Raw genomic sequence first — 19,262 nt, forward strand, 5'->3', positions numbered from 1 at the left:
TTAAAATTATGGACAGTCTCGAGGCACCCTTTAAAATTATGGACAGTCCCGAGGCACCCTTTAAAATTATGGACAGTCCCGAGGCACCCTTTAAAATTATGGACAGTCCCGAAGCACCCTTTAAAATTATGGACAATATTGAGGCACCCCATTCTAAAATGTGAAAAACTGTTCTACTAGTTTTATATAACGCATCAACATCCACACATGTAGGACACCCAACATTAGAGGCGATTTAATCTTCCAAAGCAAATACACTTTTGCACATTGGTACTGACTAATATTCCAGTGTTTCTCCTCTCCCTCAGTTTTTCCCCATTACTGAGCTAATGTGACCCCAGAACTGACAGAGAGAGGCAGGGGAGGGTCAAACTAGGATGCTGTGCAGGTGGCTGACAACCTCCTTATCAACTGATGATGTCATCGTTTGTCAGGACTCCTGCGGCTAGAAGGTCGTAATGGTGCACAATGAAAACCTGTGGCTTTGTGTAACTAAAATGCAGGCTTGTTCCACCCGCTGGCTTGTATACAAGTTTTGGGCAATTTTTGGACATTTTGCCAAGTACCCCTGAAGAAACCTCAAGGTACCCCAGGGTACATGGGCACCCTGGTTGAGAAAGGCTGCTGTAGATGGTGGTATATTTAAAGTCTTTGCACTTTTACGTTGAATAATATTATTCTGAAACTGACGATTTTTAGACACAGCTTTTCACAGATTTACTTCTGCTCATCTTTACTTCTGAGACACTCTGACTCTCTAAGATGCTCTTTTTATACCCAGACCAACAGAAGATGCAGTGTTTTTGGATCTTGTTCAAATATGGCTTCTTCTTTCCATGATAGAGCTTTAACTTGCAGTTTTGGATAATACGGTGTACTGTAGATCAGTGTTTCTCAACCTCTTTTCAGTCAAGGCACCCTTTAAAATTATGGACAATATTGAGGCACCCCATTCTAAAATGTGAAAAACTGTTCTACTAGTTTTATATAACGCATCAACATCCACACATGTAGGACACCCAACACTAGAGGGGATTTAATCTTCCAAAGCAAATACACTTTTGCACACTGGTACTGACTAGTATTCCAGTGTTTCTCCTCTCCCTCAGTTTTTTCCCATCACTGAGCTAATGTGACCCCAGCACTGACAGAGAGAGGCAGGGGAGGGTCATACTAGGATGCTGTGCAGGTGGCTGACAACCTCCTTATCAACTGAAGATGTCATCGGTTGTCAGGACTCCTGCAGCTAGAAGGTCATAATGGTGCCCAATGAAAACCTGTGGCTTTGTGTAACTAAAATGCAGGCTTGTTCCACCCGCTGGCTTGTATACAAGTTTTGGGCAATTTTTGGACATTTTGCCAAGTACCCCTGAAGGAACCTCAAGGTACCCCAGGGTACATGGGCACCCTGGTTGAGAAAGGCTGCTGTAGATGGTGGTATATTTAAAGTCTTTGCACTTTTACGTTGAATAATATTATTCTGAAATTGACGATTTTTAGACACAGCTTTTCACAGATTTACTTCTGCTCATCTTTACTTCTGAGACACTCTGACTCTCTAAGATGCTCTTTTTATACCCAGACCAACAGAAGATGCAGTGTTTCTGGATCTTGTTCAAATATGGCTTCTTCTTTCCATGATAGAGCTTTAACTTGCAGTTTTGGATAATACGGTGTACTGTAGATCAGTGTTTCTCAACCTTTTTTCAGTCAAGGCACCCTTTAAAATTATGGACAGTCCCGAGGCACCCTTAAAAATGATGGACAGTATTGAGGCACCCCATTCTAAAATGTGAAAAACTGTTCTACTAGTTTTATATAACGCATCAACATCCACACATGTAGGACACTCAACATTAGAGGCGATTTAATCTTCCAAAGCAAATACACTTTTGCACAATTGTAATGACTAGTATTCCAGTGTTTCTCCTCTCCCTCAGTTTTTCCCCATCACTGAGCTAATGTGACCCCAGCACTGACAGAGAGAGGCAAGGGATGGTCAAACTAGGATGCTGTGCAGGTGGCTGACAACCTCCTTATCAACTGAAGATGTCATTGGTTGTCAGGACTCCTGCGGCTAGAAGGTTGTAATGGTGCACAATGAAAACCTGTGACTTGTGTAATTAAAAGGCAGGCTTGTTCCACCCGCTGGCTTGTATAAAAGTTTTGGGCAATTTTTGGACATTTTGCCAAGCACCCCTGAAGAAACCTCAAGGTACCCCAGGGTGCCTGGGCACCGTGGTTGAGAAAGGCTGCTGTAGATGATGGTATATTTAAAGTCTTTGCACTTTTATTCTGAAATTGACAATTTTTAGACGCAGCTTTTCACAGATTTACTTCTGCTCATCTTTACTTCACTCTGACTCTCTAAGATGCTCTTTTTATACCCAATCATATTACTGACCTGTTGAGAATTAACCTAATTAGTTGCCAAATGTTCTTCCAGCTCTTCCTTGTTAGTACCACTTACTTTGCCAGCTTCGCCATGATTGTTTCTCAGTTTCCAGGCAGAAAGAACAGTAAAAATGCAGGCAGGGCGCAGGACAAAGCACTCGGGACAAAATGTATGTGAAATGGTTTGATACAGTAATGGAATATTATCAGATTTTAGTGTATTTAGTGAATGTCAGTTTTTGACATTTTTGAATTTCCCACCGGTTCCATCCCCCGTACGTCCCGACGTCGCAGGGAACGGAACCCAGAAGACGGATGCCGGCATCGGCCGGAGGAGATGGCCGGGGACGCTGCAGGGGACACATCACGGGAGCGCAGGACAAGGTAAGTGCTGGAAGGATCCCAGAGCAACGCTGCAGTGTATTCCCGAGTGTAGCTCGGGGTCACCGCTTCTGGTACTGAAAGTTAACTCCGAGCTACACTCGGGAATACCTCCAGGGGGGTTAAGCAACACAGACAGATCTTATTGCAGACAATCTGATGATATACTGTATATCTCGGTACTTGTAGATACTTCAGTACATTGTATAAAAATATAACAGGAATTTCAGGTAATAAATATGAAGTCAGATGAAGTTTTGTCACACTGTAACGTTTATCTTCCATCAGGTACAATGACTTACCATTCTTCTCATGTGTGCTGATCACATCACTAATCTCCACATCTACTGGAGACAGAGCCAATGGATCTGATGGGTCCAAAGCATGGAGCTCAGCCAAGGCATCAATATAGTCCGGGTCAGACATTCTTCATGTATTGGACCTAAAAAAAAATATATAATAAAGTGTTACTAAAATTGAAGTAACAAAGAACTATAGTCAATGTGAAAAAAAAAATGACAAATACTGTAGCTGCTGAATTTTATCAAACAGACGCTCAACAGCCTAGGGATCCAGCGCTGTCCTCACCCAGGCCAGTTCTTTGGGTCTCTGGTGCCGCCATCTTGACTGTGGGAAGCCGTCTGTGACTTCCTGCTTTTTCACTACCGGCTCTCCACTGCACATGTACAAGACATGCTGCATTTCCAGAGTGGTCCTGCAGCCTCTTGGTGCATATGATATGTCTCAAGAGGTTGCGGGTGGGGGAGGGGGGAGGAGAACTTCCACTATTCTTGCCTAGGCAAGAGAAGCAAAAATGGGAACGAGTACCTGTTAGAAAAAAAAAAATACCCAATATGGCAGAAAGGGGAGGAAGAGAATAAGTGGAAATGTCAATTTTAAGTGAAGTTTCACTTTAACATGAAAACTGGCAGCCTGACCTGCTCCTGCAGGGTGAAAAAGACAGAGAGGGGCTATGAGTCTGTACTTCTCCTGCCGGGTGACAGAGACAAAAGGAGGCTATGAGTCTGTCCTCCTCCTTCAGAGTGATACAGATAAAAGGGGGCTATGAATCTGTCCTCCTGCAGGGTGATATAGACAGAAGGAGGCTATGAGTCTGTCCTCCTCCTGCAGGGTGATACAGACAGAAGGGGGCTATGAGTCTGTCCTCCTCCTGCAGGGTGATACAGACCTAAGGGGTCTATGAGTCTGCCCTCCTCCTGCAGGGTGATACAGACAGAAGGGGGCTAGGAGTCTGTCCTCCTCCTGCAGGGAGATAGACAGATGGGGGCTATGAGTCTGTCCTCCTCCTGCAGGGTGATACAGACAGAAGGGGGCTATGAGTCTGTCCTCCTCCTGCAGGGTGATACAGACAGAAGGGGGCTATGAGTCTGTCCTCCTCCTGCAGGGTGATACAGACAGAAGGGGGCTATGAGTCTGTCCTCCTCCTGCAGGGTGATACAAACAGAAGGGGGCTATGAGTCTGTCCTCCTGCAGGGTGATACAGACAGAAGGGGGCTATGAGTCTGTCCTCCTCCTGCAGGGTGATACAGACAGAAGGGGGGCTATGAGTCTGTCCTCCTCCTGCAGGGTGATACAGACAGAAGGGGGCTATGAATCTGTCCTTCTCCTGCAGGGTGATACAGACAGAAGGGAGCTATGAGTCTGTCCTCCTCCTGCAGGGTGATACAGACAGAAGGGGGCTGTGAGTCTGTCCTCCTCCTGCAGGGTGATACAGACAGAAGGGGGCTACGAGTCTGTCCTCCTCCTGCAGGGTGATACAGACAGAAGGGAGCTATGAGTCTGTCCTCCTCCTGCAGGGTGATACAGACAGAAGGGGGCTATTAATCTGTCCTCCTCCTGCAGGGTGATACAGACAGAAGGGGGCTAGGAGTCTGTCCTCCTCTTGCGGGGCGATACAGACAGAAGGGGGCTATGAGTCTGTCCTCCTCCTGCAGGGTGATACAGACAGAAGAGGGCTAGGAGTCTGTCCTCCTCCTGCAGGGTGATACAGACAGAAGAGGGCTATGAGTCTGTAACAATAAATAATATAAAGTGCAGCGCTAAACCTACAATCCCATATATAATAGTGAATATATATGAAAGTGCTAATATATATGGGATTGTAGGTTTAGCGCTGCACTTTATATTATTTATTGTTATTCACTCATTTTGGTAGGAGGTTTAGTGTCAGCGGCTTGCAAGATAGGGCTCCATTTCTAGCGCAGGAGGTTCATCCTTTCAGGACTATGAGTCTGTCCTCCTCCTGCAGGGTGATACAGGCAGAAGGGGGCTATGAGTCTGTCCTCCTCCTGCAGGTTGATACAGACAGAAGGGGCTATGAGTCTGTCCTCCTCCTGCAGGGTACAGACAGAAGGGGGCTATGAGTCTGTCATCCTCCTGCAGGGTGATACAGACAGAAGGGGGCTATGAGTCTGTCATCCTCCTGCAGGGTGATACAGACAGAAGGGGGCTATGAGTCTGTCCTCCTCCTGCAGGTTGATACAGACAGAAGGGGCTATGAGTCTGTCCTCCTCCTGCAGGGTACAGACAGAAGGGGGCTATGAGTCTGTCCTCCTCCTGCAGGGTGATACAGACAGAAGGGGGCTAGGAGTCTGTCCTCCTCCTGCAGGGAGATAGACAGATGGGGGCTATGAGTCTGTCCTCCTCCTGCAGGGTGATACAGACAGAAGGGGGCTATGAGTCTGTCCTCCTCCTGCAGGGTGATACAGACAGAAGGGGGCTATGAGTCTGTCCTCCTCCTGCAGGGTGATACAGACAGAAGGGGGCTATGAGTCTGTCCTCCTCCTGCAGGGTGATACAAACAGAAGGGGGCTATGAGTCTGTCCTCCTGCAGGGTGATACAGACAGAAGGGGGCTATGAGTCTGTCCTCCTCCTGCAGGGTGATACAGACAGAAGGGGGGCTATGAGTCTGTCCTCCTCCTGCAGGGTGATACAGACAGAAGGGGGCTATGAATCTGTCCTTCTCCTGCAGGGTGATACAGACAGAAGGGAGCTATGAGTCTGTCCTCCTCCTGCAGGGTGATACAGACAGAAGGGGGCTGTGAGTCTGTCCTCCTCCTGCAGGGTGATACAGACAGAAGGGGGCTACGAGTCTGTCCTCCTCCTGCAGGGTGATACAGACAGAAGGGAGCTATGAGTCTGTCCTCCTCCTGCAGGGTGATACAGACAGAAGGGGGCTATTAATCTGTCCTCCTCCTGCAGGGTGATACAGACAGAAGGGGGCTAGGAGTCTGTCCTCCTCTTGCGGGGCGATACAGACAGAAGGGGGCTATGAGTCTGTCCTCCTCCTGCAGGGTGATACAGACAGAAGAGGGCTAGGAGTCTGTCCTCCTCCTGCAGGGTGATACAGACAGAAGAGGGCTATGAGTCTGTAACAATAAATAATATAAAGTGCAGCGCTAAACCTACAATCCCATATATAATAGTGAATATATATGAAAGTGCTAATATATATGGGATTGTAGGTTTAGCGCTGCACTTTATATTATTTATTGTTATTCACTCATTTTGGTAGGAGGTTTAGTGTCAGCGGCTTGCAAGATAGGGCTCCATTTCTAGCGCAGGAGGTTCATCCTTTCAGGACTATGAGTCTGTCCTCCTCCTGCAGGGTGATACAGGCAGAAGGGGGCTATGAGTCTGTCCTCCTCCTGCAGGTTGATACAGACAGAAGGGGCTATGAGTCTGTCCTCCTCCTGCAGGGTACAGACAGAAGGGGGCTATGAGTCTGTCATCCTCCTGCAGGGTGATACAGACAGAAGGGGGCTATGAGTCTGTCATCCTCCTGCAGGGTGATACAGACAGAAGGGGGCTATGAGTCTGTCCTCCTCCTGCAGGTTGATACAGACAGAAGGGGCTATGAGTCTGTCCTCCTCCTGCAGGGTACAGACAGAAGGGGGCTATGAGTCTGTCCTCCTCCTGCAGGATGATACAGACAGAAGGGGGCTAGGAGTCTGTCCTCCTCCTGCAGGGTGATACAGACAGAAGGGAGCTACGAGTCTGTCCTCCTCCTGGGGGGTGATACAGACAGAAGGGGGATATGAGTCTGTTCTCCTCCTGCAGGGTGATACAGACAGAAGGGGGCTACGAGTCTGTCCTCCTCCTGCAGGGTGATACAGACAGGAGGGGGATGAGTCTGTCCCCCCCCACCCCAAACCATTGCATACATAGTGGTGGGCATCAAGTGTCACCATTTCTAATTGTAAGCAGTTACAGGCATTTAGAAAAAATAAAAAATTCCAAATATAAAATAATGTTAATTACTAAATGACCAAAGACAGAATCTAAATAATGTCATGTCAGATCATTTGCCGGCATACTTTTATTTCCATTGATTTTGTGAAATAGTTGTCCTAGAACATATTAATCATAGTAGCCGAGTGCAGCACACGTGCTCACGTGCCAGAGAAGAGGTAAACAAGTCCGTCGGACCACTGCGTATTTTCCAGCGCTGACTCACAGCGTCCTGCAGGTGCCTCGTCTTGCCAACAATCCCACTCTCCCTGCGCTGTCTCGGAATGAAGTCTTCACGTTTTACATTAAAAAAAAAAAAAAAAAGCGAAAGCTATCGAGGTAAACTGGAGACATTCTACTAATCACTAAGAAAACAGATTTTTTCCCTCTGTCTACAGTATAGGCACTGCATATGCATTTTTCACGGACTGTTTATTGCATTTCCACCTCTGAAAGGTGCAGGTACATGTGCTGATCACACAGAGACAGATTGAGATACATACAAAAAATAACATGCGATGGAATGTCTGGAAAACATATCAGATTTTATGCAGATCTAAACCCAACTGTAGGTCTAAACCCAATCGTAGATCTAAACCCAACTGTAGGTCTAAACCCAATCGTAGATCTAAACCCAATCGTAGATCTAGACCCAATCGTAGATCTAGACCCAATCGTAGATCTAGACCCAATCGTAGATCTAAACCCAATCGTAGATCTAAACCCAATCGTAGATCTAGACCCAATCGTAGATCTAGACCCAATCTTAGATCTAAACCCAATCGTAGATCTAAACCCAATCGTAGAGCTAAACCCAATCGTAGATCGAAACCCAATCGTAGATCGAAACCCAATCGTAGATCGAAACCCAATCGTAGATCGAAACTCAATCGTAGAGCTAAACCCAATCGTAGATCGAAACCCAATCGTAGATCTAAACCCAATTGTAGATCTAAACCCAATCGTAGATCTAAACCCAATCGTAGAGCTAAACCCAATTGTAGATCTAAACCCAATCATAGATCTAAACCCAATTGTAGATCTAAACCCAATCATAGATCTAAACCCAATTGTAGATCTAAACCCAATCATAGATCTAAACCCAATTGTAGATCTAAACCCAATCGTAGATCTAAACCCAATTGTAGATCTAAACCCAATCATAGATTTTAACCCAATCATAGATCTAAACCCAATCGTGGATCTAAACTCAATCGTAGATCTAAACCCAATCATAGATCTAAACCCAATCATAGATCTAAACCCAATTGTACATCTAAACCCAATCATAGATCTAAACCCAATCATAGAGCTAAACCCAATTGTACATCTAAACCCAATCATAGATCTAAACCCAATCATAGATCTAAACCCAATCATAGATCTAAACCCAATCATAGAGCTAAACCCAATCATAGAGCTAAACCCAATCATAGAGCTAAACCCAATCGTAGATCTAAACCCAATCGTAGAGCTAAACCCAATCATAGATTTTAACCCAATCATAGATCTAAACCCAATCGTGGATCTAAACTCAATCGTAGATCTAAACCCAATCATAGATCTAAACCCAATCATAGATCTAAACCCAATTGTACATCTAAACCCAATTGTACATCTAAACCCAATCATAGATCTAAACCCAATCATAGATCTAAACCCAATCATAGAGCTAAACCCAATTGTACATCTAAACCCAGTCATAGATCTAAACCCAATCATAGATCTAAACCCAATCATAGATCTAAACCCAATCATAGAGCTAAACCCAATCATAGAGCTAAACCCAATCATAGAGCTAAACCCAATCGTAGATCTAAACCCAATCGTAGATCTAAACCCAATCGTAGATCTAGACCCAATCGTAGATCTAAACCCAACTGTAGGTCTAAACCCAATCGTAGATCTAAACCCAATTGTAGATCTAAACCCAATCGTAGATCTAAACCCAATTGTAGATCTAAACCCAATCATAGATCTAAACCCAATTGTAGATCTAAACCCAATCGTAGATCTAAACCCAATTGTAGATCTAAACCCAATCATAGATTTTAACCCAATCATAGATCTAAACCCAATCATAGATCTAAACCCAATCGTGGATCTAAACTCAATCGTAGATCTAAACCCAATCATAGATCTAAACCCAATTGTACATCTAAACCCAATCATAGATCTAAACCCAATCATAGAGCTAAACCCAATCATAGATCTAAATCCAATCATAGAGCTAAACCCAATTGTAGATCTAAACCCAATCATAGATCTAAACCCAATCATAGATCTAAACCCAATCGTAGATCTAAACCCAATTGTAGATCTAAACCCAATTGTTAAAATTTCATAGAATATATCATGTAACATGTTAATATAATGTCATTTTTTTCAATCTTATTAAATCTTAATTAAAGATTAAATATTAAAGCTCAATTTTTTTTTACATAAAAAATAGACCCCAGCAAATGTTAAAAATGAAAAAGCAGCATAGGCTGCAATACTCACCTGCAAGCCAGAGCTGTCCCCATGCATTACTTCTTTTTCCCCACAAGATGTCCTCAGTCTTCTAGATTGAACTTCACCCAGCATCACTCAACTCAGAGCTGCTGTGAGTGCAGGGGGGACATAGGCCCGCCGCCTAATGGGGCATCATGGTGACCCGGTTCATTCACGGCATAATAATGGGACTAGCGTTATCACAATGGTATCATACAGGATCACCCACTGCCCGGAGACGACTGAAAAAAAGGGAACAACGCGCATCATGTGACCCACCCGCAGACTTCAGCAAAAGAAATCTGTAGGGGGGGGGGGGGGGTGATGAGCTTTACATCTGCAGTTATTGAAATTATACCTTATGATCTGGTTCATGAACTTCCCGTTATGGGATAAAATCTATCTTGCCAGTTGACGGTGGTGACTACAAGTGACCGTGCCAATACACACATAGATGATAAAAATCCAGGACTTCCCCCATCCTCTGGAACTCTCTACCCCAATTTATCAGACTATCGCCTACTCTGCCCACTTTTAGGCGATCTCTGAAAACCTATCTCTTCAGGGAAGCCTATCCTGCCCTCAGCTAATAATGGAATCTTTTACTCTTCCAACCACTCCATCCCCCACAGTTACTACCTTTTGTACCATTAGCCTCTCCCTCCTAGATTGTAAGCTCCAAGGATCAGGGCCCTTAAATCCCTCTTGTATTGAACTGTATTGTTGCTGTATTGTCTCCTGTTACATTGTAAAGCGCTGAGCAAACTGTTGGCGCCATATAAATCCTGTATAATAATAATATATAAATCCTGTATAATAATAATATATAAATCCTGTATAATAATAATATATAAATCCTGTATAATAATAATAATAATATATAAATCCTGTATAATAATAATATATGAATCCTGTATAATAATAATAATAATATATAAATCCTGTATAATAATAATATATAAATCCTGTATAATAATAATAATAATAATATATAAATCCTGTATAATAATAATAATATATAAATCCTGTATAATAATAATATATAAATCCTGTATAATAATAATAATAATATATAAATCCTGTATAATAATAATATATAAATCCTGTATAATAATAATAATATATAAATCCTGTATAATAATAATAATAATATATAAATCCTGTATAATAATAATATATAAATCCTGTATAATAATAATAATAATTGTCCCAGATTTGTTGGGACAGTCCCACACCTTCGACCTCATTCCCGATAATAGTATGTCATGGGCGATATCACAGAGTAACCCTTATTTGAGCTAATGCGCATGCAGAAACTAAAAGAAGACATTTACTACAGTGATTGGGTACGGCTAATGGGCGGTCCTAGCATATTTAGAGGTGGGGTTTGGGTGGGGTCTACACAGGACAACCCAATCACTAGACGGGTTTGAGGATGACTATGGGTGGGGTTAACAGTGTCATGGGGATTAAAAATGGTGGTAAGTATGCGCACATGTGTAGGCAGGGGCGCATGTACCACAAGGCAAACAAGGCATTTGCCTAGGGTGGCATTTTTCAGGGGGGCAGCAGCATTTTTCAAGGGGGCAGCACTGCCCCCTGAAAAAAGGGACACACACAGCATGGGGACCAGGTGGGATCTGAGAGAGGCTGCGGGCTGCTTGATGGTGTATGCAGAAGCTGATTCTTGTTCCCGGGGATGTCCGGAGCTGTGAAGGTGAGTGTCTTCTCTCTCACCAGGGTGGGGGGTTGTCAGTGTATGGGGGGTGGTGGTAGTGGAAGGCTCTCTTCGTGGAGAAGGGGGGCGTTGGTCGGTGTCAGGGTCTCTCCATGGGGGGGGGCAGATTTTTGTGTTGCCTAGGGCAGCACGAAACCTAAATGCACCACTGTGTGTAAATATGGTCCACCATTGCACAAAGAAAACATGCTCTACCACGCATTACCTGGGAGACTGGGAAGCGGTGCTCTGGCCCAAATGCCTTTGAAATGTAGCAATAATCCTCTAATACAATGAAGTTGGCGACTCAGTAGCATCCATTGGAACAATTCTTCATTGTCTACATAGCTACAGTTGTGTCCAAAATTATTCAACCCCCACTGAAATTGAGTGTTTTGGCCAGTTTGACATTGCTTTTGATCATTCAGTCATCTTGCTTACATTTACATTAAAGAGGCACTTGTAGGTCAGACAAATATAACATAACAGTTATAATGAAATAACCACAAATGTCTTTTCTGTGCTCACAGCATTATCAGTTTTATTCAACCCCCAAGTGACATTCAATCTTAGTACTTAGTACAGCATCCTTTTACAGTTATAACAGCTTTTAAACGTGAAGCATAGCTTGACACAAGTGTCTTGCAGCGATCTACGGGTATCTTCGCCCATTCTTCATGGGCAAAGGCCTCCAGTTCAGTCACATTCTTAGGCTTGCGCACTGCAACTGCTTTCTTTAAGTCCCACCAGAGGTTCTCAATCGGATTTAAGTCTGGTGACTGCGATGGCCACTCCAAAATGTTCCAGCCTTTCCTCTGCAACCATGCTCTAGTGGACTTGGAGGTATGCTTGGGATCATTGTCCTGTTGAAAGGTCCAACGTCTCCCAAGCCTCAGGTGTGTGACGGACTGCATCACGTTTCCATCCAATATCTCCTGGTACTGAAGAGAATTCATGGTACCTTGCACACGCTGAAGCTTCCCTGTACCTGCAGAAGCAAAACAGCCCCAAAGCATGATTGACCCTCCACCATGCTTCACAGTAGGCAAGGTGTTCTTTTCATCATAGGCCTTGTTCTTCCTCCTCCAAACATAGCGTTGATCCATGGGCCCAAACAGTTCTAATTTTGTTTCATCAGTCCACAGAACACTATCCCACAACTTTTGTGGTTTGTCCACATGGCTTTTGGCATACTGCAGTCGACTCTTCTTATTCTTTGGAGACAGCAAGGGGGTACGCCTGGGAGTTCTGGCACGGAGGCCTTCATTACGCAGTGTGCGTCTTATTGTCTGGGCTGAAACTTCTGTACCCACATCTGACAAATCTTTTCTCAGTTCCTCAGCAGTCACACGGGGACTTCTCTCCACTCTACGCTTCAGGTAGCGCACAGCAGTCGAAGTCAGCATCTTCTTTCTGCCACGACCAGGTAGCGTTTCAACAGTGCCCTTTGCCTTGAATTTGCGAATGATGCTTCCTAAGGTGTCTCTTGGTATGTTTAACATCTTTGCAATCTTCTTATAGCCATTGCCCTTCCTGTGAAGAGAAATCACCTCTTCTCTTGTCTTCCTGGACCATTCTCTTGCCTTCACCATGTTTGTAACCACACCAGTAAATGTCTAGAAGGAGCTGAGTATCACAGTCATTTTAAAGCTGCCTAATTGGTGCTTATTATGCTTGATTGCTGCTCGGTGACATCCACAGGTGTTTTCAATACCTGATGGAAAGCACCTGTATGAACCTCTGTTCTTCAGAGTGGTAGTCTTTAAGGGGTTGAATAATTGTGGCAATGAAGAAACCACATAAGAACCATTTACTACTGTATTACATAAACAATTGATGTCATTTTAGTTGCATTTGGGTAGTTACAACGTCCTTGTAGGATTTGATTCTGAATACAATTCCAAATGTACACTATAGTCCCTAAACCCCTTTACAGCATTGGGGGTTGAATAATTTTGGACACAACTGTATATACAGCAGTAACCTCTAACGCGTTTCGTCCACAGCCTTATGAGCAAGGCTTTGGCTGAAATGCATTAGAAGTTACTGTTGTATCCTGCCACGTAGCCAATAAAGAATTGTTCTAGTGGGTTCTACCGAGTAGCTGACTTCATTCTATCAGATGGTCCACCATTGTCACTATCAGGAAGCCAGTCCAGGGCAACAATGTGCGGCCAACAATGGAGCGAGTGCATGTAGACAGGAAGAAGCTACAAGAGGCTGGAGGAGATTTTTTACAAAGAAATGTGAGTTGTTCTACATGTGACTCCTATTAAATAGTGACTTGTACTTCACTTAGAGGAGCTTCTTTTCTTTTCTTCTTCAGGCTGGAGGAGATAATCAGCTCTGAGATGGGACAACAGTGAAAACAGTGTTTTATGAAACCAAAAATATCTGGAAATTGTTTATGATACTAAAAGTTTTGGTAAACTAGCAGCCATGCAGTTAGCAGGAAGATCTACAATATTTCAAAGATTAATGTCAATTGAATATTCAGACAAATTGTACCATACAACATTGTCATTACATCATTCCAATGGTGATGATTATTATTATTATACAGGATTTATATAGCGCCAAAAAGTTTGCTCAGCGCTGTACAATATAGTGGGGGACAGAACATGAGACAATACAGTAACAATACAATACACGAGGGGTTCGAGGGCCCTGCTTACAATCTAGGAGGGAGGGGGTAGAGGTACAGGAGGAAGTGGCTGTGGGGGATGGGGTGGTGGGAGGAGTGGAGGAGATCAGCTGTTAGGTAAGGGTGGGGTAGGCTTCCCTGAAGAGATGGGTTTTCAGGGTGCGCCTAAAGGTGAGGGGGGTAGGTCACAGTCTGATGGATTGGGGTAGTGAGTTCCAGAGGATGGGAGAAGTCCTGGAGAAGTCCTGCAGTCGGGCGTGGGAGACCAGGGAGCTAGAGAGTAGGAGGTCTTGTGAGGAGCGAAGAGTACGTGTTGGGTGGTATTTGGGTATCAGGTCGGTGAGGTAGTTTGGGGTGGTATTATGAATGGCTTTGTACGTCAATGTTAGTAGTTTGAATTTAATGTGTTGGGCAGTCGGAAGCTGGATTGCTTACACTCGTAAAGGCCCATGTACACTGCAGCTGATAAACTCACGTTTAGGAGCTGTTCTGCGTTTTTTTCAGCAGCCCCTGAACTCTCCCTAATGTTTCCCTATGTGTCCATGTACACATCCTTGTTTACAGGCATTTGAGTTTACAGTCATTTTTTTAAATGCAGAAAACTTGCGTTCAGCAGTCGATTTTATCAGCGTTTCGAACGCAAAATACTTGTAAAAGCAGCAAATCGCATTTACATTTTTTAAGTAATTTTTTGTAACTCTTTCAGTTCCCGATACTGCCCAGAGCCTTTTTTCATCATGAAAAATGCATGCAAAGCGTTATCAAGGTACTCAGATGGACAAAACACTGAACACAGGATGTTCCTACTAAGCTTGTCACACATTGTAATGACCAATTCACACCTCAGACCTCTCCCACCCTTGGAAACAAAAGATATGTTAATGACCATTCACACCTCAGACCTCTCCCACCCTTGGAAACAAAAGATATGTTAATGACCATTCACACCTCAGACCTCTCCCACCCTTGGAAACAAAAGATATGTTAATGACCATTCACACCTCAGACCTCTCCCACCCTTGGAAACAAATGATATGTTAATGACCATTCACACCTTAAATTCATCATGAAGACCCCCTGCCAGGTGGCCTTAATGACTCCACCAGACACCTTTCACACCCTTGGAAACAAAAGAAATGTTAATGAGCAACTCACACCTAAGCTAATCTCAACACATACTGCTGTCTCTGCTTCTACTCTCTGTATTTCTCTGAAACAGTCTGAAATAGTTCACAATTTACCACTTTTCAGTGCATTCTGGGCTTCTCCTGTGTTTATCTTTAAAAAAAAACTTCTAAACGCAAACACACATAAACGCACATGTTTATGCGCGTTTATGTGCGTTTGCGTTTAGAAGCTTTATGCAAATGCAGCTAAACAAATGTTTTTAACCTATGTTTTCCAGCAGTTTCCATCGTTCAGAAGTGTCCCGTGTACATGGGGCCTAAAGGTGTAACCATAAAGTCCCTAATCCCATCCTGATATTGGAAGTAGGACGTGGGCTGGACAGGCCAAGTGACCAAAATGATTACACTGCGCCTGTTAAACCTGCGTGACGTGTTCCCTTTAAGCGATAAATCAGAGCGATTATGTAAAAATAGAAGGAAAAAACATTTTCAAATGTCAGCCTGTGCACAATCTGCAGCACCGCGGCGCAATGTTCCCGCCGATTACAGGCAAAGTGTCCCGCCACACTGAGCGTCGTTGGGAGAGAATTGGACGTAATTGTGGTCCTGGGCATACCAACTCTGGAGGGGCCGGCCGGCCTATTTATACAAGACGCACATTCAACACCACAGCTTAACCTTTGCCTTCTTGCAAATCAGGCTTCATTTTACCCACTGAGCAAACGACAATAATGTACGCCAGGGGAGGGCAACTTTATTGATGCCGAGGGGTTCACATGTCCTCCTTGACATTACCAAAGGGCCACATATTGTAATCAGTTAATGTAATGCTACAGAAAGCTGTCAGAGACTGAGGACATGCAACAGGAAATGGACAGAGACTGTGAGGATAGCATAGGAGTTGTTGGAGACTGGGGACATGCTATAGGAGATGTTGGAGACTGGAGACATGCTATAGGAGATGTTGGAGACTGGAGACATGCTATAGGAGATGTTGGAGACTGGGGACATGCTATAGGAGATGTTGGAGACTGGAGACATGCTATAGGAGATGTTGGAGACTGGAGACATGCTATAGGAGATGTTGGAGACTGGGGACATGCTATAGGAGATGTTGGAGACTGGGGACGTACTATAGTAGATGTTGGAGACTGGGGACAAGCTATAGGAGATGTTGGAGACAGCAGACATGCTATAGGAGATGTTGGAGACTGGGGACAAGCTATAGGAGATGTTAGAGACAGCGGACATGCTATAGGAGATGTTGGAGACTGGGGACAAGCTATAGGAGATGTTGGAGACTGGGGACAAGCTATAGGAGATGTTGGAGACAGCGGACATGCTATAGGAGATGTTGGAGACTGGGGACAAGCTATAGGAGATGTTGGAGACAGCGGACATGCTATAGGAGATGTTGGAGACTGGGGACAAGCTATAGGAGATGTTGGAGACAGCAGACATGCTATAGGAGATGTTGGAGACTGGGGACAAGCTATAGGAGATGTTGGAGACAGCGGACATGCTATAGGAGATGTTGGAGACTGGGGACGTGCTATAGGAGATGTTGGAGACTGGGGACAAGCTATAGGAGATGTTGGAGACAGCAGACATGCTATGGGAGATGTTGGAGACTGGGGACAAGCTATAGGAGATGTTGGAGACAGCGGACATGCTATAGGAGATGTTGGAGACTGGGGACAAGCTATAGGAGATGTTGGAGACTGGGGACAAGCTATAGGAGATGTTGGAGACTGGGGACAAGCTATAGGAAATGTTGGAGACTGGGGACGTGCTATAGGAGATGTTGGAGACTGGGGACAAGCTATAGGAGATGTTGGAGACAGCAGACATGCTATGGGAGATGTTGGAGACTGGGGACAAGCTATAGGAGATGTTGGAGACAGCGGACATGCTATAGGAGATGTTGGAGACTGGGGACAAGCTATAGGAGATGTTGGAGACTGGGGACAAGCTATAGGAGATGTTGGAGACTGGGGACAAGCTATAGGAGATGTTGGAGACAGCGGACATGCTATAGGAGATGTTGGAGACTGGGGACAAGCTATAGGAGATGTTGGAGACTGGGGACAAGCTATAGGAGATGTTGGAGACTGGGGACAAGCTATAGGAGATGTTGGAGACAGCGGACATGCTATAGGAGATGTTGGAGACTGGGGACGTGCTATAGGAGATGTTGGAGACTGGGGACAAGCTATAGGAGATGTTGGAGACAGCAGACATGCTATGGGAGATGTTGGAGACTGGGGACAAGCTATAGGAGATGTTGGAGACAGCGGACATGCTATAGGAGATGTTGGAGACTGGGGACAAGCTATAGGAGATGTTGGAGACTGGGGACAAGCTATAGGAGATGTTGGAGACTGGGGACAAGCTATAGGAGATGTTGGAGACTGGGGACGTGCTATAGGAGATGTTGGAGACTGGGGACAAGCTATAGGAGATGTTGGAGACAGCAGACATGCTATGGGAGATGTTGGAGACTGGGGACAAGCTAAAGGAGATGTTGGAGACAGCGGACATGCTATAGGAGATGTTGGAGACTGGGGACAAGCTATAGGAGATGTTGGAGACTGGGGACAAGCTATAGGAGATGTTGGAGACTGGGGACAAGCTATAGGAGATGTTGGAGACAGCAGACATGCTATGGGAGATGTTGGAGACTGGGGACAAGCTATAGGAGATGTTGGAGACTGGGGACAAGCTATAGGAGATGTTGGAGACAGCGGACATGCTATAGGAGATGTTGGAGACTGGGGACGTGCTATAGGAGATGTTGGAGACTGGGGACAAGCTATAGGAGATGTTGGAGACAGCAGACATGCTATGGGAGATGTTGGAGACTGGGGACAAGCTATAGGAGATGTTGGAGACAGCGGACATGCTATAGGAGATGTTGGAGACTGGGGACAAGCTATAGGAGATGTTGGAGACTGGGGACAAGCTATAGGAGATGTTGGAGACTGGGGACAAGCTATAGGAGATGTTGGAGACTGGGGACGTGCTATAGGAGATGTTGGAGACTGGGGACAAGCTATAGGAGATGTTGGAGACAGCAGACATGCTATGGGAGATGTTGGAGACTGGGGACAAGCTATAGGAGATGTTGGAGACAGCGGACATGCTATAGGAGATGTTGGAGACTGGGGACAAGCTATAGGAGATGTTGGAGACTGGGGACAAGCTATAGGAGATGTTGGAGACTGGGGACAAGCTATAGGAGATGTTGGAGACAGCAGACATGCTATGGGAGATGTTGGAGACTGGGGACAAGCTATAGGAGATGTTGGAGACTGGGGACAAGCTATAGGAGATGTTGGAGACTGGGGACAAGCTATAGGAGATGTTGGAGACTGGGGACAAGCTATAGGAGATGTTGGAGACAGCGGACATGCTATAGGAGATGTTGGAGACTGGGGACAAGCTATAGGAGATGTTGGAGACAGCGGACATGCTATAGGAGATGTTGGAGACTGGGGACAAGCTATAGGAGATGTTGGAGACAGCGGACATGCTATAGGAGATGTTGGAGACTGGGGACAAGCTATAGGAGATGTTAGAGACAGCGGACATGCTATAGGAGATGTTGGAGACTGGGGACAAGCTATAGGAGATGTTGGAGACTGGGGACAAGCTATAGGAGATGTTGGAGACTGGGGACAAGCTATAGGAGATGTTGGAGACAGCGGACATGCTATAGGAGATGTTGGAGACTGGGGACAAGCTATAGGAGATGTTGGAGACTGGGGACAAGCTATAGGAGATGTTGGAGACAGCAGACATGCTATAGGAGATGTTGGAGACTGGGGACAAGCTATAGGAGATGTTGGAGACAGCAGACATGCTATGGGAGATGTTGGAGACTGGGGACAAGCTATAGGAGATGTTGGAGACTGGGGACAAGCTATAGGAGATGTTGGAGACTGGGGACAAGCTTTAGGAGATGTTGGAGACTGGGGACAAGCTATAGGAGATGTTGGAGACAGCGGACATGCTATAGGAGATGTTGGAGACTGGGGACAAGCTATAGGAGATGTTGGAGACAGCGGACATGCTATAGGAGATGTTGGAGACTGGGGACAAGCTATAGGAGATGTTGGAGACTGGGGACAAGCTATAGGAGATGTTGGAGACAGCGGACATGCTATAGGAGATGTTGGAGACTGGAGACATGCTATAGGAGATGTTGGAGACTGGAGACATGCTATAGGAGATGTTGGAGACCGGAGACATGCT

At 45.0% G+C, this 19,262-nt stretch overlaps 1 protein-coding gene across 1 annotated transcript in view; it reads right to left on the bottom strand.

The window, feature by feature from the left end:
• The window catches only part of DNAH2 (dynein axonemal heavy chain 2), a 426,940-nt gene that overhangs the window by 399,372 nt on the left and 8,306 nt on the right, over positions 1-19,262 (bottom strand). The window contains exon 2 of the mRNA XM_089688974.1: positions 3,078-3,217. Coding sequence (XP_089545100.1) covers positions 3,078-3,201 — 124 coding nt within the window. The 5' untranslated portion in view covers positions 3,202-3,217. The remainder of the gene's footprint in view (positions 1-3,077; positions 3,218-19,262) is intronic.

Source organism: Staurois parvus, unplaced genomic scaffold, assembly GCF_062004578.1.
Source record: "Staurois parvus isolate SC_StPar_1 unplaced genomic scaffold, SC_StPar_1.0 ptg000463l, whole genome shotgun sequence".
Taxonomy (NCBI): Eukaryota; Metazoa; Chordata; class Amphibia; order Anura; family Ranidae; genus Staurois; species Staurois parvus.